This window comes from Pinus tabuliformis, chromosome 4_2 (genome assembly GCF_031772625.1).
Source record: "Pinus tabuliformis cultivar Carrire ecotype Pingquan chromosome 4_2, CPIR1, whole genome shotgun sequence".
NCBI lineage: Eukaryota > Viridiplantae > Streptophyta > Pinopsida > Pinales > Pinaceae > Pinus > Pinus tabuliformis.
Window position 1 is genome coordinate 117,898,935 of NC_142304.1, and position 27,909 is coordinate 117,926,843.

General features: G+C 39.7%; 1 protein-coding gene across 2 annotated transcripts in view; it reads right to left on the bottom strand.

Annotated features, from left to right (window-relative positions):
* Positions 1-27,909, bottom strand: part of NRPD1B (nuclear RNA polymerase D1B) — a 309,428-nt gene that overhangs the window by 154,216 nt on the left and 127,303 nt on the right. For both annotated transcript variants that reach the window (XM_089428292.1, XM_089428293.1), the window contains 4 exons: positions 19,870-20,028; positions 19,588-19,743; positions 17,668-19,479; positions 17,396-17,568 (listed from right to left, as the gene is read on the bottom strand). In XM_089428292.1, coding sequence (XP_089284418.1) covers positions 17,396-17,568; positions 17,668-19,479; positions 19,588-19,743; positions 19,870-20,028 — 2,300 coding nt within the window. The remainder of the gene's footprint in view (positions 1-17,395; positions 17,569-17,667; positions 19,480-19,587; positions 19,744-19,869; positions 20,029-27,909) is intronic.

Consider the following 27,909-nt stretch of genomic DNA (forward strand, 5'->3'; position numbering starts at 1 on the left):
AAATTTGTACCCCCACAGAACCCTTTTTTTCATCACTGTCCAGCACCCCACAAAGATGCCTCCTCAGACGGGTATATGAACCACAATATGGTTTTCCTCCATGACAACCATGAGGGCACACAAATTTGTAAGATCCACCACCCTTTCCCCCATCAAGTTTGGTCACATAGTTCCACAAGGGTGTTGATGTACCTTTCCCATCTTGTGCTTCAGTGTCCCCTTCAAGTTCATCCCATTCCTCTTCAAACCCTTCCTCCTCATCATACATTGGGTCACTACTATTAGGACCAAGTTCATCCCCTTCCTCTTCCCTTCTATTCCTCACCCTTGCCATCATTAAAACCAAGAGTGGAATGATACATAGAAGCCAAAAGAACACCATCTTGGAATATGGATATAGGTGGTGGACAACCTGTAAATAAAGGAGCAAGTAGAAACAATGGGAAAGAGTAGGAGAGGGAGGAGAAAAATACAATTTTTTTTTCAAAAAAACAAGGGAGTTTGGGGTTTGAACTTACCTCTTTAGCTCTTGTAGATGAAGTCCTCCAAGCTCTTGCTCCAAGCTCCTCCTTCTCCTAGCTCCTCCTTCTTCACTCCTCCAAGCTCTCCTCTCTTCTCCTCTCCTTTCCTCTCTTCTCTTCTCCTCTCCTCTCTTCTCTTCTCCAACTCTCATAAACTCAAAGTGAGAAAATGAGGAATGAATGGGAGCTTTGTGCTTTTCATTCCTCACCTAAACTCACCCTAAACTCACCCTAACCCACCCCCTCATTGCTAAGTTAAGTTAACTTTTAAAAAAAAATAAAAAAAATGAAGTGTCATTCCTTAGCCCGCGCGGATTTTTCGGAAGCGCTCGTGAAGCGTGCGCTTCCGGGCCCGAAGCGTGGCGCTTCCGGAGGCCCGAAGCGCCCTCCGAAGCGCGCTTCGGGGCCAACGCTTCTCAAAAACCAGGAAGCGCATAAAAATTGCGGAATCGCGCTTCAGAAAAAATGGAATCGCGCTGCCTTGGGCGCTTCCGTACGGGACGCGATTCCGGCCTAGGATCCGGGGGGGGGGGCGCGCTTCCTGCAACACTGAACCAAACCAGTATGTCCCAAATGATCCCCATCCCCCCTCCTTTTAAAGACTCTAGAGTAGGATCTCTAGATCTTTTAGAAATATTTTATTTTGATTATTTTAATATTATTCTAAAAGCTCCCTCTTGACTTCATCTAAGTGACTTTTAATTTAATTTAATTTTACTCAAGTCACTTTTGGCATTTTTCCTTCCATTATGGCATTTTTCCTTCCATTAATTTTTTCCCCTTCTTTTGTTTAAAGTCACTTTTATTCTTTTGTTTAAAGTCACTTTTATTCTTTTGTTTAAAGTCACTTTCATCTGGGAAAATGGTAAATCACCCATCAAATATTTTATTTTGATTATTTTAATATTATTCTAAAAGAGTCACTTTTAATGGGAAAATGGTAAATCACCCATCAAATATTTTATTTTGATTATTTTAATATTATTCCAAAAGAGTCACTTTTAATCTGGGAAAATGGTAAATCACCCATCAAATAATTTATTTTGATTATTTTAATATTATTCTAAAAGAGTCACTTTTAATCTAGGAAAATGGTAAATCACCCATCAAATATTTTATTTTCATTATTTTAATATTATCCTAAAAGCTCCTCCCTCTTGACTTCATCTAAGTGACTTTTTATTTTATTTTATTTTACTCAAGTCACTTTTGGCATTTTTCCTTCCATTAATTATTTTTCCCTTCTTTTGTTTGAAGTCACTTTTAATCTGGGAAAATGGTAAATCACCCATCATACTTTCTTTGGCCATTGGAAGTTGCTTCTCATCATCCCATCATGTAGATCATCTCATTTCATTTCCAACAAGCTATTAAACTAAGGTGTTCCATCAAATATTCCTCCCGAAATGCCACCTTAAGTGTAATTAGTTTAGGCTCAATAATAACCCCATTTTAAGAGAATTATCGGAATGCAATGGAACAAAAAGCAAGATGTCAAGAATTGGCCTTGATGATGGAATATGCCAAGCAAATTTCATCGGATCCCTCAAAACCCCTCTCGGACCCCTAATGATGTAATCCTGCTCTCATGGCCTAGCCATCGCATACTCTAGAAATCCATCCTGGTAGTACTATAGAGGAAACTGAAAACATGGACATTATAAGGCCTCCAGCCCCATGATTGCTTGCCCTTAAGAAATTTGTATCTATCCACAATATAGGCATATGCATATTGATACCAGGATCCCATATGAACCACTAGACTAAACAATGCCTTTGTGCCACCAAAGTATAAACGGATCCCTAAATACCTAGATCCCAAACAAACCTTCAACCAATCCCACCATCAATAGATCCTCCCGGATCCGAATGCCAACTAAGCCCTGGGACTTATGGGTTATGATACAACCCTGGCCCTCATCATTGTATGTGCTTAAGGGCTCATGTTGTGTTATGCCCCCAGCTACGAATATCCTCCTAAGAGTCATCCAATCAATAGAGTACCAACTCATAATCTCACCCCAATCCATCCCATGGAAAGGATCCAATGCATGAATCCCTGCACATGGAACAAGTTTTCTATGCTGATGTTGCTCGATGCCCAACTCATGTTGATCCGCTCAGTCAACCAACACGTTCTTCCTAGAAAACTTTGCCCCTCCAATGTACAAAGGTGGCCTAATAGTGTTGCAAGCCCTAGAGTAGCAACTCATGATCTCCTCCCAATCCATCCCATCGAAAGGATCAAATGCAAGAATACCTGCGCATGGAACAAGTTTGCTATGCTGATGTTGCTCGATGCCCAACTCGTGTTGATCCGCTCAATCAACTAACACGTTCTTCCCTGAAAACTTTTCCCCTCTGTACTATACAAAGGTGGCCTGATAATGTTGCAAGCCCTTTCAATGTACTCCTACAGAGGGTTGCTCTAAAACTCCCCAAGTGTACTCGCTGCCTCCCTAGGAACCTCAGTCGTCCCTCAATGCTAGGCAACTTGTCCTCTAACTCGACACACTTCATTCCAACAATCTCAATGTTATTGCTTTATTGAAAATGGTGCCTCGAACTATCTAGTTCCTTTGCTTCAATGTCGTAAGATCTACCTTGAAATGTTCAATTTTCTCCTGGTGACTACTATATGAAAGTGTTACAGCCCTGCGGGCTGCCTCTGCATCTATTGGCACCTCATTGACGGGTGGACCCAAAGATGGATGCTCAACCACCTCCACCACATCTCCTACTTGAGCCTTCAACTAGCTCTCCGAGGATGGCTCATCATAAATATCATGCCCACGCACCTTCGTGTGATCTTCATGTTGATTCATCAATGGTGTCTTGTCCCACAAGTCTCCCTCAGTGTTTTCCCCTTAACTCCCTTCTCCAATATGTTGCTCATCATGATCATCCATTAAACATGGATGCATATCATGGCTGTTGTCAACATCTCCACATGACTATTCATGCTCCTCAAAGGTATCCGCTTGAAAATCAATGGACTCAACTATAGTAGAAGAATCCGCATTAGAGAAGTCAGAAGGAATCTCCTCTTGATCTACCTTCGTCATCTCCTCTATATCACTCAAGCATGAGTGGTTAGGCCCCCAAGGTCTCTTGCAGATAAAGCAAAGACCCTTCCACCTTAGCTCATTCTTGGTGCTGCTTTGAGTCTTTGTATCTTTATCGTCTTCACTACAAACTTGCATCCTCCTTAGCTCCTCCTTGGTCAACTACCCTTTGAATAGTCTCATATTTTTGCACAATCAAACTTTTTGTTAATCCATGAGCAGCAAATGAGACAGTTTGCTCCTTCCTCCAAATGGCTAACAACCTAGACTGCAATGACTTGTAGATGGCCCCATAATCACCCAAAACTCCAACCATGACCTGCAATGATCTTGAATCCCTTTCCAAAGGTAGTGCTCACAATGTCATGCAATCCCTAAAAACTTTCTCCTATCAATTGGAAAACATCCCCCATAATGTCATGACTCATCATTGTAAGGGAGCATAGCTAAAGTTATTTTCACAATTTCACTGAGACAAGATGCAATTGTAAGTCTTACCCCTTCACAAGTGTGCTCCAAGAACCTCTATTGGATCAAGGCAAGCATTGTTGGTTTGAGTGCACAATTTAAAACCCTTAGACACGAAAAGGCTCTTTTTGGGATTAAGGAATATCCCGTATTAGTGACATCGCTCGAAAATTTTCTTCAAATGGCACAAGTGGTCGGATCTCTTCTTGGAAAGCACTGTGACATTATCAAGATAAACCACTACACTCTACCCAATGAGTGCACGGAAAGTGATGTCCATGGCGCATTGAAAAGTTGCACCGGCATTGACTAGCCCAAATTGCATTTTCCTAAATGCGAACATGCCCCACTTCGTGCGGAATGTAGTTTTGAGTCTATCAGGCTTTGAGGGCAAAACGTGGTTGTAACTTGAATATCCGTCTAACAAAGAAAACAACTCTGACCCCGATACTCTCTGCAATATCTACTCCGTGGACGTCACAGGGTATCCTTGTCCAAGGCACAATTCAAGTTGCGAAAATCTACCCACACGCATATTTCCCCGGACTTATTCCTTACTGGGACCAAATTTGATACCCAAATAGAATGTCGCACTTTATATATGATCCGAGCATCCAGCAACTTCCTTAACTCCTTTTGAATCAGAGGCTCAAGAGTTGGGGGTACCTTTCGCAGCTTCTGTTGGGTTGGTCATAAAGAATCTCTACAGAAAAACCGTCCCTAAGCAGTGACAACCTAGTAGCATCATTTGCTAATGCATCCATAGTTGCATTATGCATTCTAGGAACAAAAATAATATTGAAAGCTTGGAAATGAGAAATCAAACACCATACCTCTTATTGATAAGCCTTTGGATGAGGTGACACACAGTGTATAGCATCACGTACCTATCGTATGACAATTTCTAAGTCACCTACTGCTTTGAGGACTACAACATTAAGATCAATGGCTCTTTGCAAACCCAAGATCAGTGCTTCATATTCCACGGTGTTATTTGTGCACTCAAATTCCAAGCAGATGGGGATCAAATGCTTCCTCTGTCGCAGGTCTATTAAAACACAACCATCTCCACATCCCTCCCGCATCTTAGAACCATCAAAATATAGTGTCCAAACATCATATACACAAGGACGATGTGTTACACTAGTACTACTATTACTACTACTACTAACTATACAAATGTGATTTTTGCCAGTTGGACTAGGAAGGATTTCCAACTGTGTTTGGTGGGACTCAGGATGGCTGAGCAAGATAGCACCCCAGATCAGTTTCAAGAAAGCAATTTCCAAACATAAGATTTGCCTTCAAAGGGATTAATTGTGTGTTTCATGCATTTCTCTGAGTTCACCCGGATCTGATTGTTCCTGCCCTTGTACGGAAGCCACAAATGTGACCAATCCATAGAAAAATACCCCTGTAACTTGTTGGACAAGTCTCTAATCAACAATACATCGTATGCTTCCGAAATGTCCACAATTGCCATATTTAGACATTGGTGAACTCGTTGGTCAGATGATAAGTGAATAAGCACATTTTTTAGTTCACCAATTGCATGGACAAGAGTCATGTCCAACTGAATAATCCGTGCATCTGGTTTATCCCACTTTGCATTGATTTTCTTTGCTATTGATAAAGGCATTACGTTTACAGATGCACCGAAATCAACTAAGAAATTGTGCACATTGTAATTAACAATTTTGAACATTAACAAAAATGGAGGGCAAAGTGTGTTCACATCTCACGTTAAAGCATTGAGTACAAATTCGAGGGAACCAGAGGACATACCATATCCCTTCTGTGAAGGGGCACCATTACCTGAGGTGGGTTGTTCGAGTGCGCGAACAAGCAGTTCCCGCTGGCTTGCGATCTTTGTCAATTCGATGAGTGAAATATTCGCGCGAACTTTCATCATCTCATCAATTATGTTATAATCTAGTGCGAGAGACATTGTTGAAGTGTCTAGCAGAGTTGCCATCTGCTACTTCCGAAATGATGGGCTTACTTTTGTTGTTCGCTTAACTACTTTTCGTTGTATCCATAATGCCAGACTTCCTCTAAGTGTTCTGGGATGAGTTGACAGTCGGTGTGATCTTCCTCAGCAATTGCTCTTTCAATTTCTACTTTGTCAACTCTTGTGCGGAGGTCAGCCATTAGCTCCTCAAGTTGTACTGAGTGTTCTGCTGTTGAGCAGGGGCCTCACTCTGTGGTTGTTCTTTAGCACTCTTCTTCTCAGCTGCGAAAACACAATTGAGTGTATCTACTGTGTACCCGACATTCGCAGTTTCTTCGGTTGCAGCATTCTGTTTCGTAGGCTCAGTTTGCTCATATGAAAGCACTATATCAATAATGTGTGCAACAAGAACATTCATGTTGTCATTCCATTGCGGCCATGTTTTTTCTGAATGATACTCTTGATGAAACGAACAAAATTGATCAATGCTCATACTCTCAACATCCAGCAAAACGTTCGAGCTCTGCACAAACTTGACCGACTGGTTATTGTTGTTGCTAAAGTTAGCAGCCCTTTCTCAGAATGTTGATTCTAGGAGGCTTGCTGCTCACGGTGGTCTCACTTGACCTTTCTTTCAATTTTTCCAACGCATTTGACAAAGACTTGATGGTGCAAGTCAAGCTCTCTAGATGGGCTTCTTCCTTCTTTGCCTGAGACTTTTTACCCGTGTCTTTAGAGTCCTTTGTTGGTTTGTCATCTGCGATGACTCCAATCGCACGCAAGTCCTTTTCAACTGCGATTGTCTCTTTGAAATTTCCAACCAAAGTTGTCTTTGCGGTTCTTTTCACAAACTACGCAATCCCTGTTGGTAAGGCAAGATGTGAAATAATAAATAGTGATGGAGTCATTTGGTTTTTTGTCTGCCATAAATCTATTCAAGATATGGTTAAACCTCTCTTATTTAAATCTTTCACTTTCTCTTTTTGCTCCATCTTAAGACTGCCCAGCTCTCTTAAAAGCATTGCAGGGGTTTTATCATCAGCAAATTTCTCAAGAAGCAGTTCCTTAAAACCCCCCAAATTCTAGATCACTACACTACCATCTAAGGTACACGGAAAAAGTCTACATATAACATCATTGCAATGTACCTCAAGCATTTGCAGATGTAGGTAAAAGGTCTAGGTGGTCCTCCTCCCTTGCTACTTTGTTAGGGTCATACTTTGTTAAAAGCTTCTCTGGGTGCCTTGGCACCTTGTGTAACACACCCGGCAATGCAAGTGGGCCCTGAGTCATCCAATCAAGATCTTGGTCCGCCATGTCTTCATCACTATTTTCCCCTTCTTCGTCAAAATCTTATGGGTCCTCTTCTTCTTCTTCACCACCTAACTCGCAAAAAGTATTGTCTAAGAGTACCACGTTATCATCGTCACCACCGTTAAAGGATGGAGGTTGCTCTGGTTTTCCTACGTTCTCTTCAAAGTTTGATAACTCTTCAAGGGTGGCGAGAACCAAATCTTCAACTGTTGAAAGAACTATCCTCGTGGGGGTGGTTGGGTTCTTGTTTGGAAAATATGGAAGATTATGTACTTCGAGTATCAATCCAATAGCTCTTGCAAGCTTACGTGTGATAGGGCGAATGGCCCAGATCTGGTCATAAGAGATCTCACAAGTTTGTACAGTCTCGGGTTGAGAAGAATTACCAACTTCAGGAATATGCACAAGGGAGGTGTTGGGAATATTACCACCTTGACCGAAGGATGTAGGATTTCACTGGGTGAGGTTATAAGCCATAAAAATTTGTTTTCCTTCCTTCTAGCACCAAAAAAGTTGAAGGTGTTGGAACCACCAACATTCAAGGGGTCTCCCCGATATGTGGTCCCAATTAGACCTTACACTGTTTTAGATAGGAGCCCCATCCGAAATATGGCCTGGTTGCTGGTTTCTTAAAGATTTACCTTGGCTGTAACTATCAGCAAGAGAGAGGAATGCAAATGTGGCTTCGAAAAGGAAGTGTGCCTGGTGAGTGTTCGGTTGTAAGTGTGTCAAGGTTCTTCTACTGCAAAGGGAGAAAAGAAAGGCAGCCTCTAAGAGAGAGGTAATAGTACCACCCTAGTAGAGACACACATAACCAAGAAAGGTCCGTCTAACACCCAGCAAAATAGTCCACAAAGATATGACGGTCAATACAACCAATCAACAAGAGAGAGATCTATCTAATATTCGACGAAATAGTCCACAAAGATATGACCGTAATAGTGATCATTACAACACATTCTCAATATTATAAGTACTAAAATAATCGAAATAGTTCAACTACTTTAGCACACAAATGAAAGCAAACATGAATTACAAATATCCACAAAATTGTCTTACAAATATTCACACTCCATACATGAAGAACGTGTTGGCCTTTAGGTTTCTTATATTAAGTGAAAGTTCCAGGACACATGTATACAATGAACACCACTAGCTCCAATAGTGGAGCGTTGGAGCCACTCCATGGTCCCCAAAAGAACTAGCTTGTCTCTCCAATGTTTTGGAGAAGGAGCCAAGGTGAAAATTCCTTTGCTCATAAAATGAGGGCGTATATATAACCAACAGGGGTGATGCTTCACCTCCCTTGTGACTCCCTGACCACCCTCATGATTGTTTGACTTCTTATGACTTTTCAACTTTACATGACTCTTCGTATTCTCTATGTGTCCTTTGGACTTCCACTTTACAATACATTTTAAATTTTGAGTAAGAATTTACATGATCCACAATAATGATGTGGCATATGACAACAGACAACTCATGACATGACATGACATAACACTACTAATCTAACATGGATTGCTTGATGACATGGCAATGTCAAGCCAACGTTGTTGCTCCTTGGTGTATGTCTTCTTGAGGATGCATCTTCTATCCAACTCCTTATGGCTTAGAGATAAGGAGTCTTGAATGATATCAAGTCTTGAGCTATGGTCGCACACTGGTGTCCCTTTTGTCTTCACCTAATTAACTAGCTTACAAAATCAGCTACAAAGGTGTCTTTCAGCGTGTTTCCCTTCTCCATCTCCTTCTTCATCATCTTGCCATGGTATGATAGCGTACCTGCATCTACAATTCACTCATGATGAGATGAAATCATTCCAATAAACCCCTAGTCTAAGATGGTGCATGTTGATCCACTGACTAAGCAGGAACCGGGTTGCAGGCTGGGGGAGAGGCTTAGTGACTGCGCAATTATGCAGCTCAAGAGCTCAGGGGTGAATCTTGAGGCTCGAGACTGCACATGCGCAGTTCAGGCTGGACTGGAGAGACTGACTACGCAGTTTTGAGACTCGGTGAGCTTAGTTGCGGGGTTTTTCACTACTTGGGTCACTACTTGGGCCAACTACGCAATTCTAGGAAGGCAGAGCAGGCCTGGGGATTGCACAATTATGCAGCTCAGGAGCTCAAGGTGTGAGCTTGAGCTCAGAGAATGCGCAATTGGGGCTAGGCTGGAGGGCTCAGTTGCGCAATTATGGGAGCCAAGGTTTGGGATTTGAGCACTAACACTGCACAGTGCACACTCCTAGGAGGCAGGAACTGCACATTGCTCCATGTCAAGGGACAAATTTGCAGCTTGAGGGTTGGCACTGCGCAGTGCACAGTTGAGAAGGCCGGATGAGGCTAAGTCGCAGGGGAATTTCCGAAAATTGGTGAAGTGTGGGACCAATGAGACTTATGTGAACAATGATATGACTTGACTGTGAGCACACACTTAGAATACTTGACGACACAACAACATAGATCATCCAAAACACGCTAACAACATATTTCCTTTAATGCAACAACTTTGCGATGACTTTACGACAATTGCGACACTAAAGATGCACCTTGCGAGGATCGTGACAACACTTGTGCGACAGTGCTTGAAACTTTGGGAATGAGTGCGTCGAAATACATGGTTAGATCAACTCATACACACAAGGATAACCCCTTCAAACCACCAAAACAAGCTTATATACATTGTGCAACATCTAACATGTGAAAAGACGACAGTTTGCCTTTCTTGCAAAAGGGACCAAAACACTTAAAGAAAACACACACATGGAATGGACTTCAATGTTTGCGACGACAAAAAACAAGACCAAGGTAGGCTCTGAAATTTGGTGCAGGCCAAAATTTTGGAGGGTGTTGTAGCAGCGACAACACGTGGGTAGCAAAACTAGAGGCCCAAGCGCTCCAAATTGTACCACACCAATGCACTGACAAAAGTTAACATTCTAGCTCCATACGTACTCCAAACTTGCTCCAACACATTAGCTCTACACTCTTCCTCTAAACTTCACGCATCAAGCTATTCATTCTAACGCATACATGGTTCACCAAGCAATCACATACGTTGTAACTAAACTCTGCAATGATCATGTAGAGCACATGCGAATTCGCAGCCACAACCGCTACGGCTAGTACTGTGCATACATAGTACTAGAGCTTAAAATGGTGGCTCGGCTTCACTGAAAAGGAATCTACTATGCTCTCGTGGCCCCAATGCTTCCAATTGGTTGCTTTGACTTTCTCTAAAAATTGCAGTTGCTACAACATTTAAATGATGGCCTTGTGATTTTGTTACTCAGTTGGTTCCTAACAATCAGTGCGTTCGACCAATGCATAGTCAAATGACTGTAATATCCCATAAACCTTAGATCAATCCACAAGTAGCGACGAACCAATGTTGACACCAGGAACACACGTACTTTCGCTTCTCTCCTTATGATCACATCAGACTCGTCCTAACATCTTCGTCCCACGACTTTGGACATCACAAAATGTTTTAGGGTTTGATTCTCCTTTCTTGATAATTACTTGTGAGTGTGTTGGCTTCTTTTACTTATTTATTATCTTATCTTTCATCAAGCAATTACCATATTATGTGTGTATGAAGATCACAAAACAAGAGACACAAGATATAGGCACATGCCATGGAAAAACCCCATTCGAGGGGAAAACCCAGTGAAGATAATTCTTCCTTTCAATAGTATTATTTGAGACTCTTCACCCTAGACCAAGACCAGACTTTCCCTCCACACCAACTCAACCTCGCAAATCTTCGACCCCTTCCAGCAACTTCGACATCGGAATTGATGAGGTCTAATATCTCTTTAGACCAAGTTTCACGAACTCCAATAACCCTAGCATTATCAATACTAGAGTCTTTTTCCCAAACCAAAACTTTTCCATCAATAAAAACATTTTTTCCCTTTTATCTTCAAAAGGATAAAAAGAAAATTATCTTCAAACCTGGAACATAGAGAATGCAACTTTGATCCATTATCCATCTTCAACGATGTTGATCCCAAGGCTCTAACAGCATCGTCATTCGTAAGAGCAACCAAGAATCCTTGACTCTTGACCTTGTTGAACAAGTAGTAGATGACCCTTTTGATCCAGCTTCCATCAGTGTTAAAACCCATTCTTATGTAGTTCATCATAGAGGGAGAATCCATGTCAACAAAGTGATCTTCGACTCTTCCTAACCTTAGCTCTGATTCCATGTTGGAAAATCGAAGTAATTATATTAGGGTTTGATTCTCCTTTCTTGATAATTACTTGTGAGTGTGTTGGCGTCTTTTACTTCTTTATTATCTTATCTTTCATCAAACAATTACCATATTATGTGTGTATGAAGGTCACAAAACAAGAGATGCGGGATGTAGGCACATGCCTGGTCAAAACTCCCTTCAAGGGGAAAACCCAGTCAAGATAATTCTTCTTTTCAATAGTATTCTTTGAGACTCTTCACCTTAGACCAAGACCAGACTTTCCCTCCACACCAAGTCAGGGTCCCAGACCTTTGACTCCTTCCAGCAACTTCAACTAGGCAACAGCTTCTGGCAAGAGCGAAACCTAAGAGACTTCGTTCTCCCAATTGACACTGCTAATTTTTGGTAGCATCAGATGTGCTCTAGCCATGAAAATTGGTGGAGAGGCTAAGGCACATGAGATCTCCAAGACCTAGGGAGAAATTTCACCTAGATGAAGAGATATTAAAATAATTAATATTTTTAATGGAGTTCCTTAAGTCTAAACTTAGGAAAATTAAAATATTAATGTGTATTAATATAATATGGATGAGAAAGTTTTAAATAACAAGGATCAAACCAGATCTAATCTTAGCAGTTGATTAGGGACTTAATCTCAGTCATTGAATCGTCAACGAGAAAAGTATAAGAGGAGGCTTGAGGGTCAGTTGGAGACACACCAAGAGAGATCAAGAATTCGATTTTTTGGGGCGAGGTTGGCTGACGAAATCGAATGAGTGATCAGTTGCAACAAGGGGCAGTTCAGCAAGGGATTTCGATCCAAGGCTGAAAAATACATATCAAAGAGGCAACAGAGTGTCGGAAGAGGTAGCACAGAACCTAGGAGGGCTGACGCAGAGGCAACAAGGGTTGATGCAAAGGCTAGGAAGGCTAGCGCAACAAACGCAGAGGGCCAATGACGCTGACGTAGAGGTTGACGCAGAGGACACAAAGAGCTTCAGGGGCTACACTGATGTGATTTTGTGGGACAGACTGAGAACTAATTGGCTGATGCAAAGACAGAGGGTGACATAGTTCCTAGAGGGTGACGTAGTTCCAAAGGAGTGCGTGGAGCAACTTTCGCTGTTTAGCACAAGGAACAGTCAGAGTCACTGCAAGATTGTTCATCCGGTTGCTGATCAGCGGGAATTATCTATCTCCGAATAGAGGTATTGCTACCAGGGGTATTCTCTGAAGGGTGAGCCATTTCTGACATTCTAGTTATATTCAGAAATCTGCTTAATAATAAAACCCTCATATATGATGCACTGGTTTTCCCACATTGGGTTTTTCCGGGGACGATTGTCCAAAAATAACAGTGTTCCTTGTGTTGTCTCGATTTATTTCAGTTGTTGATCTGTATATTTGTGAAGGTTGCATTTGTGTTTACTTCTATGTTTATGTAAGTAAATAACTTGTTAATGTAAAGAACAAGTAGGAGATAGTAAACCAAATATTGCAGTAGGGGTTTCTGATCTATTAGATTCAGAAATTTTCACAGAGACCACGAAACAGAGAGAGAGGCACCAAAATTTCGATTTTTCCTTTCTCCTTAGACTTCCCCAAACTCTCATTCATTTCAGCATCTCGGCAACAAACCTCGCACTCTTTCCCAGCTACTAGAGATTTTGAACTTGTGTGAGAGAATGGTGCCCCAAATGAATTCGATGAGCTTACTTTTTTATAGGTTTCTTGTGGGGTCGAATAAGTTCCTTAGGCAGACTTGATCTTCTCTTAGGCCAACATGGTGTGGAGGTTACATAATTCATATTTGACTCAATACTTAACCTTTTACATGATTCAAAAGCCCGAGAAGGGTCTCTTTAAATGCACAATGACTCTAGACTTCGAATAAATCCTAGAAGTCCTCAATGGGGACTTTGACCTAAAACATGGTGACCCAAGCATGAAACCCATGCTTTAATAAATACATTATTGAAGACCAAACATAGTTACATTTTCCAACACCTACACCGTTCATTGACAAATCAAAATTGTCTCACGTTGAAGCCCCTCTGCAACACCAATTCGGTTGGTGATTAATAAAAACTTCAATCCCAATGCTAGAGTGGGTTTAGCTTAGCAATTCAGCTCAGACAGCTCCTTTAACGATTTCAACGTGATGTGTCTCTATCAATATAGTTGAACAAACAATTCCAATCACAAAAATTCACGTTTTCTAAGGTGACTACAACCATGCTTTTGTTGCACTTCATTTGACCAAATCGATTAACACAAATCAATTCTCAAACCCAGATTCACATTAACTTCAAGTTCAATACACCTTCATTCACAAGGTTTCATTTTATAACTTCCAACACATTATTTCCTGCTCATTTTGAAAAATTCCTCTATCGGACTTGCCTCTAATCTGGAATTTAGTTGGCCTGAATAATTGGTAGTGATAGGCCCTGTGGGAATTTTTCCCAATTGATGGACACGGACTCTTAGGAACCCAATTTGGCCTGCTGGAGATGGTAAATTTTCCTTCAAGGATTAAATAATTAAAAAAATTGATTCAGTTCTTAACTTGTCCTACAACTATTCATCTCATAATTGTGATTTCCTTCACAAATTTAATACTTGGGAAAGATGATAAGCCTTCTAATGTTGAACCACTCATGCTTGCAGGAAAACCATCTTTGATATCACTGTAATATCCCAAATAGATAAATTTCTAACAATTTTGGGATATTATAAAATATTCCATTTATTTTTAATTCCATTGATTTTGAAAATTTACAGCGATGGCACTTTTTCTTTTCACAAAATTGTAGAATACTCAGAATAAGAAACCATGCCAATTTAGAGAAAAACAAAACAAACACTAGAACTCAACTTTATTTATATAATACATGACATTACAATAGAGGTATTTGAGAGGGAATAAGAAGAAATGAAGCACCAATTAAGGATCTGAATGATCCTCACTCCAATTATCGTTGCAGCTCTTTGAAACTTCTAGCTGAAGTTTCCTCAAGGAACGTTGGGGTTTCATCCAACAAACACAATGGAAACCTAAGGGTTTTCATCTTAGGGCTTGTTGAAGTTGGGAACTCCATTCTCCAAACCTCACTATAACAAATGAACAACCAAACCAAGATGTCCCAAGTGATCTCCTCCTCCTCCTTTTAAAGACTTGATAGATAGATCTCCAATCTTCTAGAAGTATTTTATTTTGATTATTTTAATATTATTCTAGAAGCTCCCTCTTCACTTCATCTAAGTGACTTTTCATTTTATTTTATTTTACTTTAAGTTACTTTTGCCCTTTTTCCTTCAATTAATAATTTCCCCTTCTTTTATTTAATTAAGTGAGTTTTAATCCGAGAAAATATTAAATCGTCCACCATACTTTCTCTAGCCATTGGAAGTCACATCTCATCATCCCATCTTGTAGATCTTCTCGTTCTATTTCCAACAATCTATTACACTAAGGTGTTCGATAAAATATTCCTCCTGAATCCCACCCTATGCATAATTAAGTTAGGCTCAATAATAACCTCCTTTTACGGGAATTATCAGAATGCAATGGAACTAAAAACAAGCTGAGCTGAACTAGCCCTAATGAAGGAATACGCCAAGTGAACGTCGTTGGATCCCATAAAACCCATCCCATAAAACCCCTCTGGTATCCTTGATGATGCAATCCTTCTCTTGTGGCCTAACCATCAGATACCCTAAAAAACCATCTTGGTTGTACTATAGAGGAAAGTGAGAATGGGAACATTACAGTACCAACTATTGCATTCCTACTTATGTCGTCAAACCCAAGGGGGTTCATTCCTACTTATGTCGTCAAACATGGGGCTAAGTGTTCCATACATTTAAACCCAAAGGGTTAGTTCAACCAATTGTCACCAATATCGGTAGGCATTCAGTGAGTTCCATGCCACTAGATGCCCAGTTCAAATGCCCCTACGTTAGAGGCACTAGTCTACACCTTCATGTTATTACACAATAGAGGCACTAGTCTACACCATCCACAAAGATGTGGAAGCATTGTTGTTTCCCTTGAGATTTTCTTCATGAAGAAAAAAAAAATGTGTAAAGTGTATCAAGGCTTGTTCGGAAATGGACAGACTTGACATTGCATCAACAATGGATATTACTTCATGTTGAACCCAACACTAAACACTAGATCTCAAAGGGACTCACCTATAGTAGTTGTTGAGCTACAAGGACAATTAGCAAAATGTTGTAGCTTTTGCTAACATTATAAAACTTCCACCCTGTCCATGTACTTTTTGCCAATCATGAAAGAATACAATGCAAATAGAGGAATGAACAATCTAATTTACATAGAAGGAAACCCATATTACTTGAATGTTTCAAGAAGCCTCAATGGTATCTTGGAGGTAGTCTCGACTCTCATCCTTGAAGAGACTAACACCTTCTTGAATCCAAGACTTTCTCACTACAGCATAAATGAACTCACCTGAAACAGTTGCAGCTGCACTACAAGGAATATCATCGAAAAGTAGTTCCTTGCTACCATTACTAAAAAAAAATCTCATCCATGCACTTTCCTATAACCATGAACATAACGTAAATGGAGAACTGACAGGAACTAACATACAAGGGTACTGCGTATTACTTGAATGTTTCAATAAAGCCTCAATGGTATTTTGGAAGCACTATTATCCAAAAAGAGCAGATGTTCCACCATTGGAACAGATTCTTGTTGTAGCATCAAAGGAATCATGATTAGCAAAATCTATAATGAGCTTAAATCGATTTCCACCTAACCTCAGAATTGAAATCAAACTGACTTCAGGCTGGCTGACAATAGATTCTTGCACTAAACATCCGAAAACAAAAATAAATTTGCAGCCTCTTGTACATAAGATGCAAAGGTACTCGAAACTAAAACGGAGACTGGGTTGAGCAAATCAATTTCTTCTTAATGAAACATTCTCAATAGGTAGAAGGTAAAATGATTGTTTCTTATACCGGTGAATACTGTGCGAAAGAGGCCCATATCTACCATGGATAAATCTTCCATTTGCTTATAGAATATGAAAATTAGTTTATCGCATATGCATTTTCTATTGCATTTGCTTTAAAATTTAAAATATAAAAGCACAGAGAGAATCAAAACAGAAACTCAGGCATTTTTTTTAATCAATTATCTTAGATTTGGTATAGGCATTTTCAAATTGGCTTCAGACAGACAATAGATTCTTGCACTAAACATCCAAAAATAATAATGATATTTGCGGCCTTGTACTTGAGATGCGAAGGTGTTTGTGACTTAAAGAGGGATGTAGTTGAGCAACTCAATTTTCTTAATGAAACATTCTCAAAAGGTCAAAGGTAAAATGATTGTTTCTCATACCAGTGGGAATGCTGTGTGAAACAAATCCATGTCTACCATGGATAAATCTTCTTTTTGCATGTAGAAGATCAAAACTAGTTTATACTACTATAGTGTAGACATTTTTTATTGCATTTGCAATAAAATTTAAAAATAAAAGCACAGAGAGGATCAAAACAGAAACTAATGCATTTTGTTGTCAATTATCATGGATTTGATATTCACGTTTAATTTAAAATTTCGAACTGCACAATTTTTAAGGAGGTCCCATTAAATGTGAGAACATAGAACATCCAAGCTTCTAGGGTGTTCTTTAATATTAAAATTGAAGACAGACATCAACTAGAAACCTTGAAACAACAAGCAGTTTATCCGCAATTTTTTATCAGGGTCAGCCTTCACAGACAAAAATGCATTCTGAATCAGACTGGTTAGATGATTGACCTGGAGAGAAGGATACCTTTATGGTTATATGTAACACAACTGAAACAAAAAGAACAGCATAGATATCCACTTACTCAACAACAATTTGGAGAGCAAAATCTTTCAAAGGAATCCTCTTCAAAGATTCTTGAATTCTTGCAGCTTTCTCCTCAAAATGTGTTTCATCAGCACAGCAACTTCTCATGTGAAGAATTACCCGTCGATCATTTGGTTGTAAGGCAGAATTATATCTACTCATTAACGTTTCCTGTTGTCACTGGCTTCAAATTCAGCCCTGCCACCTTACAAAAGCAAATCATACTGAAATAGAACACTAATGACAGAAAAGGAAGATGATCTCAACTACCTTAAGGATGTCCCAAGGGGAAATATTTTTTTGAAAGGAATCAACGAGTGCTTTGTAAGCCGGGTTTGCAATTGCTGTAGCAGCCAGTGTCCCTACGGGTTCTCCTGGAGATGACTGATCCAAGCTACTCTCAGATGCCCTCTTGTTTGATGAATTGCATGCTACTGAAGAGTTTCTGTTCCCATATTCAAACTGCACGAGAAATTTTCCACAAGCATTTCTGACCGTCCCATCATAGCAGATCGTCAGATCCCGTAGAAAGGCCATTAGATTCTTAAAAAGTGTTCCTGGTTCTTTCATTCCCATCTTCTGACAGAAAAGTCCTTCTCTGGAAGAGACAGAATGAATAAATGCCTCGCAGGGATTTAATCCAAAAACATAGGATGATTTAACGAGTCCACAAACTTCAGGCAAATCATCTTTCTTGTGTGGATCCAAAGGAAGAGAACCATTGAGTGGAAGATGTGAAGAAAGCTTTTCAAGCCAATCTCTAGGAAAAGTTTTCCTCCCTTGAAACATTTGAAGCCCTAAGAATCCAAGCTGTTGAACCACTTTCTTAGCAGATCTTGCATTTCCACTGTCAACCATCAGAAAAAAGGAACTTGAAGAAGAAATAGGCTTGGTAACATTTTCCTGCACTCCATGTAGATGCTTCTCCACTTGGGAAATGATGGCATTATCATATCTTCCTCCCCTCACATGCTTCATAAGCCTAGAAATTTCAGTAAGTTCATTTCCTAGCTCTTCTGTAAATATCTTTCTCTGAGAAACAGAGTGAGCAAGAACCAAATCATCCAAACCTGCACTAAAACCATCTAAGGATAAAAATTCAATCAAAAAACCTTCAACTGAATTCAAGCACTTCACTGCTGCTCCTGGACCTTTGCACTTAACAATTGCATTAAAAATTTGAGTCAGAGAACTCAGCAATTGTGTTTTATCACCATTGAATAATAGTATTTCACTATTGCTTATGAGAAGCCCATTCTCCTCACAGTTCAATTCCGGAGGTAAAGCCATCTGAAGAAGTTGGCTAGCTGTCCAAAATGGCCCTCCATCATGCACTTTAGTGACTGCTGGTTCAGGCAAGGTTCCAGAAGTCCACATTGATAGCTGATTCAGTGTGGTTTTATCCAGCATAGATTTGATGGATAGAAGCTTGGCAGCCAACAATGTATCAACACTCAGTGCTATGTTTGCCTCTCCACAATGGGAACTAAACATTTGTTGATCCACACTTAGAAGTTGAGAAAGCTCAGCTTGAGATTCTAAAGATTGGGGATAAAAAACATGAATGCAATCCCCATCAAAATCTGCACCAAGTGGCCAACATATGAGAGGGTTAATAATCACTGTAGAGCCTGGATGTACGTATGCTTTTAATGCCTGCAATGAATGTTTGTGGACACTTGGAGGATGATTAATCAAAACAAAATCCCCATCATGAAGTCCACGGTTAATCACTTCACCAATTTCAACTTTCTTCATTGCTTTTCCAAATGCATTTGAACAATAATTACCTCCTTTGTCAACATAGGTTCTACACTGTCCTTTGTCTACAATTTTCTGCAATTTTTCCCTATTGTAAACATTTACACGCTCCACAAATGTTACTCTCTTGGCTATCTCTAAAGGTATACCAATTTCATTTATCCCTCTATATGCATCTCCAGTGACAACACATCGAGATGACAGATCACAACTCTTACTAATAAAAAAACTTCGTATTTTGTCCAGCCACATATTTGAATCTAATTTTTTACTTTTTGCATTTCCAGGAAAGTTCGTTGTTGGCAATTTGCTTCCAGGTATCTGAAAAAGATATAGTAGCATGTCAAAATACAAAATATTGTATAACATATCAAGATGTATATCCATCCAAAAGATTCTTTCTACTACAAAGTTGTCTACTCCGTATACCTTTCTCCCTGCCCTTACACACAGATACTCTGTGAACAAGGATTGTAGGTCCTTTGCTTCAGCTTCATGTGACATGAATTTAGCCGTGCCGGATCTTGACTCTTTGATCTCTTCAACAACACTAACAATTTTCTTCAGTGTGTGTGTGGCACGGTCCTAGGACAACAAGAGTAATATTGTGAATCAAAATTTAATATTAGCATCTAGATCCAAATTATAATAAAACAGTTGTTTATACTGCAATTAGACAAATGAACTAATAATAAATATCATGTTACTTACAGATGTCATTAAGGGTATTCCCCACATATCAGGAATTCGTACACAGTTAGGAGGGACCGGAAGACAGTCTAAAATAAGTGCACCTGGCTGTATTACTGAAGTCTCCACACCTAATTTCTTCAGTGTTTTTCGAGGTATTTGTTCCAAAATCTTCAAAGCCTGTGAATATGTAATTTTAGAAGAAATTATTACTAATTCTTTCTAATATTTAAGCCAATATTGCCTTCAGCACAATATTTTTTCTTCTCGGGCAATTTTTGAATGATACATATTACATACATTAGAAAAAGGTAATTATAATCACAGACTTGAAAATCAAACAATAAATTAAGGTTCGTCAAATCTAAATCATCATCATCAACATATATATATATATATATGGAAGAAAATCATTTACGTTCACATGTTTTACCCTTAAAGAAGTTGGATTCTCTCTTTCAAAACGTAATGAATGGTGCACAATGTAAATGAAAGTGCTTCTACCTCGAAATCTCTTTGACAAAAGAGTTAAGGATTCAGATAAATCGCTCTTGCTGTAATACATGAGAATGAAAAAGTAAAACTAACTTAAAATCAATCCCTCTTTCTGCAATACATATGTAGGTCAAACTAAAACTAACTTCAAATCGACCCCTTTCTATAATACATGCACAGGTCAAACTAAAACAGTCTTTCAGCATGTCAAGTTCTCTGATCATGCTCATTGGAATGAATCCAAACAGCAGATGCAAAATATCAGAGCAATCTGGCACAACTCACCCTTTGTACTTTTAACAATGGCTCACCTATTGAATCAAGGACCATCGTCTCAGCTAACAAAACACTCATAGTGAGATGATTTAAACACATCCTTATAGTTAAACAGCATAAAGAAGATGAGTGACTTTCAAAATTTCAAATATACCCATGTTGACCCTGGAAATACTTCGTTAACAGAATTACTATTAAAATTATGTCCTAGTTTTTCACATAAATAACAATTTAAAACCATTGGAAATGTAATAAAAGAATCACCAACTGTCACCAGCCTTGCTTTGCTGCTTCTGCATGAGCAATTGTGTAGATCATCACAGTGAAGAAATGATAGCCACCTACCAGTGACGATCCTTCTGTGTCTCACTGTATACTACATTTAAAACTGATCAACAATTGTGCACCTTAAACAGTGAAAAGCTGATACCCACCTAGCAGTGGCAGTCTTTCTGTCTGTCACTCTATATTCACCTACAGTTGACAGCCATTCAGTATGTTGATGTATACTCCATTTAAGACTGCATCAACAATTGTATAGATCTCACAGGAAAAAACCGATACCCACCTAAATGTGACAGTCATCCTTCTGTGTCTCACTGTATACTACATTTAATACTGATCAACAATTGTGCACCTTAAACAGTGAAAAGCTGATACCCACCTAGCAGTGGCAGTCTTTCTGTCTGTGACTCTATATTCACCTACAGTTGACAGTCATTCAGTATGTTGATGTATACTCCATTTAAGACTGCATCAGCAATTGTATATATCTTACAGGAAAAACCGATACCCACCTAAATGTGACAGTCATTCCAAGTGTCGCTGTATACTCCATTTCATCATATAGTTATACATCAACTTAGACATTCAATGCGTTCCCACACACAACTCTCCACCTCCTACAATTTATAGGATTCTTCATAAATAGTAGTCAATAAAAAATTCATCACATTACTTCATGCAACAAAGAGTGTTAAAACTATGTAGAGTTTAAGTATTAATTATCTCTGTAATGATTAGTTAAATTAGGGAAAAGGGCATGATCTCATGCCCATTCGCCAAGAGGCACCCGAGGCAGTATTAAGCCAGGGGCCTCAAACAATTGTATCATCATTTTCAATCATTAATATATATATATATATATATATATATATATATATATCACTGAGTTTGTGTGTATCATTTGGTATCAGAGCCGGTTCCAATCCTCGGCTTCCCTGTCATCCATTCCCTTCTCCGCGTCGCTGTCAACCTGTTGCTGTCCCTGTTCCTGTCCGTACCCATGTCCCTGTCTTCGTTCCTATTCAAACATCCGATGTTCTTCATTCTTTCGTTTCACTGTCTTCGTTCCTATTCAAACATCCGATGTTCTTCATTCTTTCGTCTCACACGGTCTCAGATTCCATTGCCAGCAGTTGGCTCCCGGTGACCAAAACATCACACAAATTCAATCTGCACTAACAATCCACTGTTTTGCCCAGACCCTGTCACTCATCCGTTTGCTGCGCGCTCATTGTTCCACCGCCGTGCCGACACCACTGCCGTCTCACTATCCGCCATTCGTGCCGACAACCTGCTGCCATCCTCCGCGTTATATTCCTTGCCCTCCATTTGTGGCCGCATCTCCACCACCCTGTCATAGCCACATCAGGGCATCTCGCTGACTTTATTACATTGTCGGCTACATCATATGTGGCAGACTTCATCAACCAACGTGTCGTTCAGAATCTCCATTGAGCACAAACCCCGCTTAAGAAATCCTTTTATTAAATCTCATTAAATCAATCAATAACTATATAAAGTTACGGCTATATAGTAAAAAATCATCATATAACTACTAATTATATTCTTTACAACTATATAGTTAATAAAATAAATATTTATTTCCGGAAGAGAAACAAAAAAAAGGGTGAAATTAAGAAAAAGAGTTAAGCTGGATAAATATACACTTAGGGTCAAATTAAGAAAAGAGTTAAGTTGGATAAATATACACTGCCACATACCTGAGCAATGACTTCATCAATGTCGATGGCCAATTTCAATAAAACATTGTTAGACCTTGAGAATAAGGTGACTGGACAAGGCGAAAAAATGGCCAAGGGGAAAAAATCGAGGCACTCCAAGATACAACAAAGAGAATAAAGAGTCAGCTCGAGCAAAACCAGAACAAATTTAAAAAGGAACAAGCCGATTTCAATAAAACATTGTTAGACCTCAAGACTAAGGTGACTGGACAAGGCAAAAAAATCGAGGCACTCTAGGATACAACAAAGAGAATAGAGAGTCAACTCGAGCAAAACCAAAACGAATTTAAAAAGGAACAAGCAGTCCTTTCAAAAGGTGGATCAACCAATGGTATTGTTGACCTGTATTTGTGACGAGATGAAGATTACACCCAATCAAATACCCCACAATAATTAAGCTACTCAACATCTCAATTCTCGAGATTCATCAAACTCGTCAAACTCGCATGACAAACCCGAGTCTCCAAAGACATCTTCCATGCCTACTCAAGAAAATAGTAACACGGATTTTCAAAATAGGCAGCTCTGGAATCCATACACAAATATGTCGCTTTCAAATCAATACCCCTTCTTCGCTCTATCGATAGCTAGATATCAACGAAGAGCAAAACTTGAGCTATCCAAATTTGATAGTAACGAAAAATGCAGTGTTGTTTGGTTCAATAAAGAAAAAGAATATTTCGAGATATACAATATTGACAATGATGACGAAAAGATCAGGCATGCTTCCATGCAGATGGAAGGTCAATGTCCGAGGTGCTTACATTTATGCATATAATTGGTATATGTGGTCAATAAGTGGTATATTTATGTTTTTGTGATCTTCATACACACATAATATGGTAATTGCTGGATGAAAGCTAAGATAATAAAGTAGTAAAATAAGCCAACATAACTCAAGTAATTATCAAGTAAGAGGAATCAAACCCTAATCTACTTGCATTGATTTCTCAACATATCCAACCATCAATGCATTTGCCAATAAAGAAGCTCCAAGATGAGAAAATCCAATACAAACATCAAAATTCATCGATGCTCCAATTCGTCCTCCAAGAAAGAAACGTGAAATTCTCAAGAGAGAGAATGATTCAATCCAAAGTGATGATACCAAATGAATTCATGTCTCTCCTATTTATACACTCATTAGGAGTTCGAATTACCTAATTTGAGCCTACATTAGCCCATCAACTAAAATAATGTGCAAATAACTATCTATTAATGACAAGCACACCAAACTAGCTCATAAACAAAATAATAAGCCTCCCAAGAGGTCGAATAATCAATAACGCATGTCGTTGGGCTCTCTAAGAGCCTTGATGAAGTCCATAAGTGCCACAATGATAAATTGGACTTCCAAAAGTAATGGACAAGGGGTTGGCCCCTTGTTCTCCACATAATAAACCTTTGGTGCTCCCAACTACTATGAGGCCACAAAAGTGACCTCATGGGTCTCCAAGTAAGTCGAAGATGTCTGTAGACCATCCACAAGGGCTCAAAAGATGGTGTAAGTGATGCCACATCAGCATACAAGTCCTGGGTCATCTACCAAGTGCATGGTGCAACTGTAGGTCTGGATAGGCAAAGGTGAACCAAGTGCATCTTCCTCGTCCAATAAGTGAATCTTGAGCTAATCTCTGAACATCTCTGGGCATCCATGGAGTGTTGTTTACTGTTGTGGAGGCCCATGACTCTCAACACACACCCTACATGTGCCAATGTAGCTCTCTGGAAGGTTAAGATCTTGTATAGGAACACCAAACCCAAGATGTAAACCACCAGCAATCTTGCATAAGATCCAATGCGTCCCCTAGCCTTCCAGTACAACAAGTCATCAAGGCAATCGAGTAAAAGAGCTTACAAACCATGGACAATAAATGGGGACTTCATAATGGCATGCCCTTCCATAATGGGCTTTGGCATATTGCTAATGTCTCCAAGCTCCAAATGGGGTTAACCAAGAATCCCATTAGGTGGTTTCTACTTCTAAAGGGGATAATATGTCCAAGGTATATCCTTTTAAAGGTGGTGGCATGTGATAAAGAGATGAATGGAGTGGGAAATGAAAAGGGGCAGCCCTGGGCCACATGCTGGGGTACAAGGGTAGCTAGTAAAATGGAAGCCCACACTTGGGTATATAATGTATAGGAGGGAGAAATCATGGTACATGAGGTGCCCCCACCTTGATTTTTCCACCCTTCCTTAAATTCCTTTTGCCTTTTTATGGTTTTTCTTTAATTAATTGCTCGGGGCTCAAGGGGTAAGAGCATGATGTGTGAGATATGGCAATGGATATCCCCTTTTAGGTAGGGCAGTTCATTGCCCGCCAAGGGTTTGGACAATCATGGGTTCCTAAATGATAAAAGAAGCTCATCTAGGGCCTATAGGAACTAGGGTGATGGCCATCATGATGGAGTAGAGTTCATGTGTTGGCTTTTGCCCACGTGCTAAATGTGTTTGTCCCAAACATCTTTTGCATTTTGTGGTAAATTTTTCTGTTGAATGTGGCCAATTATGCTTTTAATTTTATTTTCAGTTGCATCAACCTCCAGGGCATCATTCCAGGCCCGACCCAAGGTGTGGGCACGAGGAAGGGGAGAGCTAGCCCTATGTGGACCTAGTGGACAAATGTGGACCCAACTGGGAGAAATGATGAATGGGGTTATAATGAGTGGAAAGGGGGCAATATATGTGGATGAGGGAGCAGAACCGCACAACCAAAATCAGGATTTCCCATGAAGTATCATCCTAAAGCCAAATGGTCTGTAAAAGAGATCCCATGGGACTAGAATCCAAGGTTCACACTGAAAAATGGATCTAAGGGACAAGAGCACAGACCTAGCCCATTCTTTCCGAGGAATTCTCCCATCAATACATGCCCATAAGTGTCCATGATAAGAAAACTATAATACTCAATTACCAAATGACAAGGCATACCTTTAGTTTCGGGAGGCCCACCTTCAAACATACGACCATGGCAAATGGGTGAGGGACCACATGGCTAGCTCAAGTCGCAGAGAAGTGGCACAATGAGCTAGTTGGTAGTTGCAAAGGGTTGTTGGTTGTCAGCTGAGGACCATCTTGGAGAAAAAAATTCTCCAGGGATATCACCCACAAAATGGTGGGTAACAGGGCTCATAGGCATTAAAGAAGATAACTTTGCACTGGTTGTCCCTCTTTAATTTGATTACCATGATGAGTAGCCTAGTTGTCAAGATCTTACGTGCCAACGATTATGCTCATCATATTGCTCCCAGCATGTCCCTAAAAACATCAAGAAAATTTACATGTCTAAGACGGTTTTTGAGGAGAAATTCTTGAACTTAATCACTAATTTCTCCATATTCAAGATTGAAGGAACTGGCGATTTCCCTCGTCATATTGTTCCCAGCATGTCTCTAAGAAAATCAAACAAGGTTGCATGCCTAAGAAGGTTTTTGAGGAGAAGTGCTTAAACTTAATTATTGGTTTCTCCATATTCACGATTGGAGGAAAGATCCTAAGATGCGGGCCCGATTCCCCTTTTTCCCTTGCATCCATGCTTCCTTCTCATAGTCCATGGTCTTCCTATTTTCCCACCCTAGCCATTTCCCTCATCATATTCCTCCCAACATGTCCCTAAGGAAATCAAAGAAAGTTGCATGCCTAAGAAGCTTTTTGACGAGAAATGCTTGAACTTAATCATTGGTTTATCTATATTCAAGGTTGAAAGAAAGATGTGCAGGCCTGATTCCCCTTTTTCCACTCCATCCATGATTCCTTCTCATAATCCATGGTCTTCCTATTTTCCCACCTCCCACCCTTCTGACTCATCATGTCAATCTTGCGAAGGAGAAAGTGATCTTTGGTTGTCCAATCTAATGACTCATAGAGGCAAGATATGTTATGTTGATCTAATGATATGTTGGTTACAATGGTTATATGACTATACTTAGGTCACATGTTGCACGCTAGTATTGCATAGTAGTGTAGTTGCATTGCATATTGTCTGAGCATTCTAATATCATTCATCGCATGTTTCATGTACATTAGATTGCATTTAAAATAGATTTTATTTTCTTGTATGAATTTTATACTTTCATATAAAACACAGGTGGTACCCTACTCCTGGTTCACATGCTCCCAAACAAGTTGATTGCAATGTGCAGGTTAAAGGTCTATGGTCAAAGGGATTGTTGGAGTTCTCATGAACTCTTCGTTCAAGCATATGGATCATGCACTCTACATTGAGCTCATGTCCCAATTGGAGCTAGATGTTACCCAACAAAAGTGGGTGACCCCATAGGAGAAAATTTTCTTCCACAATTCGTATCCAATCACTAGCCAGCAACCCCTAACAGCGACCACTAGCCATGTGAAAATTCCTTGAAATGTAGCAGTTGGAATTAGTTCTCCTAACTCATTATTCGATTCATTAATTTTCTGATTAATATAGAATTAATCACACTGCAATTTCTTCACAAAATAAAATAAATGTTGTGGAAGTAAAAATAAACAAAGAAATGCTAGCACACACAAAAATTATCACACCATTATTTTTGGACTCATGTCCCCGAAAAAACCCAAAGTGAGAAAATCGATGCAGCAGCCAGGGTTTTTTATTATTATGCAACAACAAAATTTCTGAGTACAATAAAATGTCGCCAAATTGGTGATTCTATCCAAGAGAAACACTGGCAAAAATATACTAAGGGATTTTACCCTTTCTCCAAGCAATTCCAGCACTTGACTGCCTTTGAAAAGCTAGTCGTCCAAACCATCTGTGTAGGCCCTACATCACCTCTTACAGACCCTCTCACGCTCAACCCATAACCGCTACCAATCAAGTCATCCTGCCTATTGCTGACTAGGAAAATATCTCTCCAACACTCTGGAAAATCTTCCAGGCCTCTGGAACTGAAAAATGACCTTCCCTTCAGCCAAATCGAACTGCTCTGCTAAAGCAATTGCACAGTCCTTGCGCTACTTCCTGAAGAATAATTTCGGCCAACTCTTTATGACTCTCCGGAACTGGAAACTCCTCTAGAACATTGTTATGTTGCCCCTTTGCCACCTACTACTCGATCTCTGAATCGATTTCTCCAGCTAAATCACTTGCACTAGAAAATCGAACTGCCCAGATGACTGAGTATCTGCACTGGTGTGTTCTCCATCTACAGATTGACCTCTTTTTATAATCTAGTTGGGACTCCAATTGCCAAGATTAAAACTTAATCGATGGTTGAGATCATCTCCAAGTCTATCCATGTGAGTTTCTAGATAATTC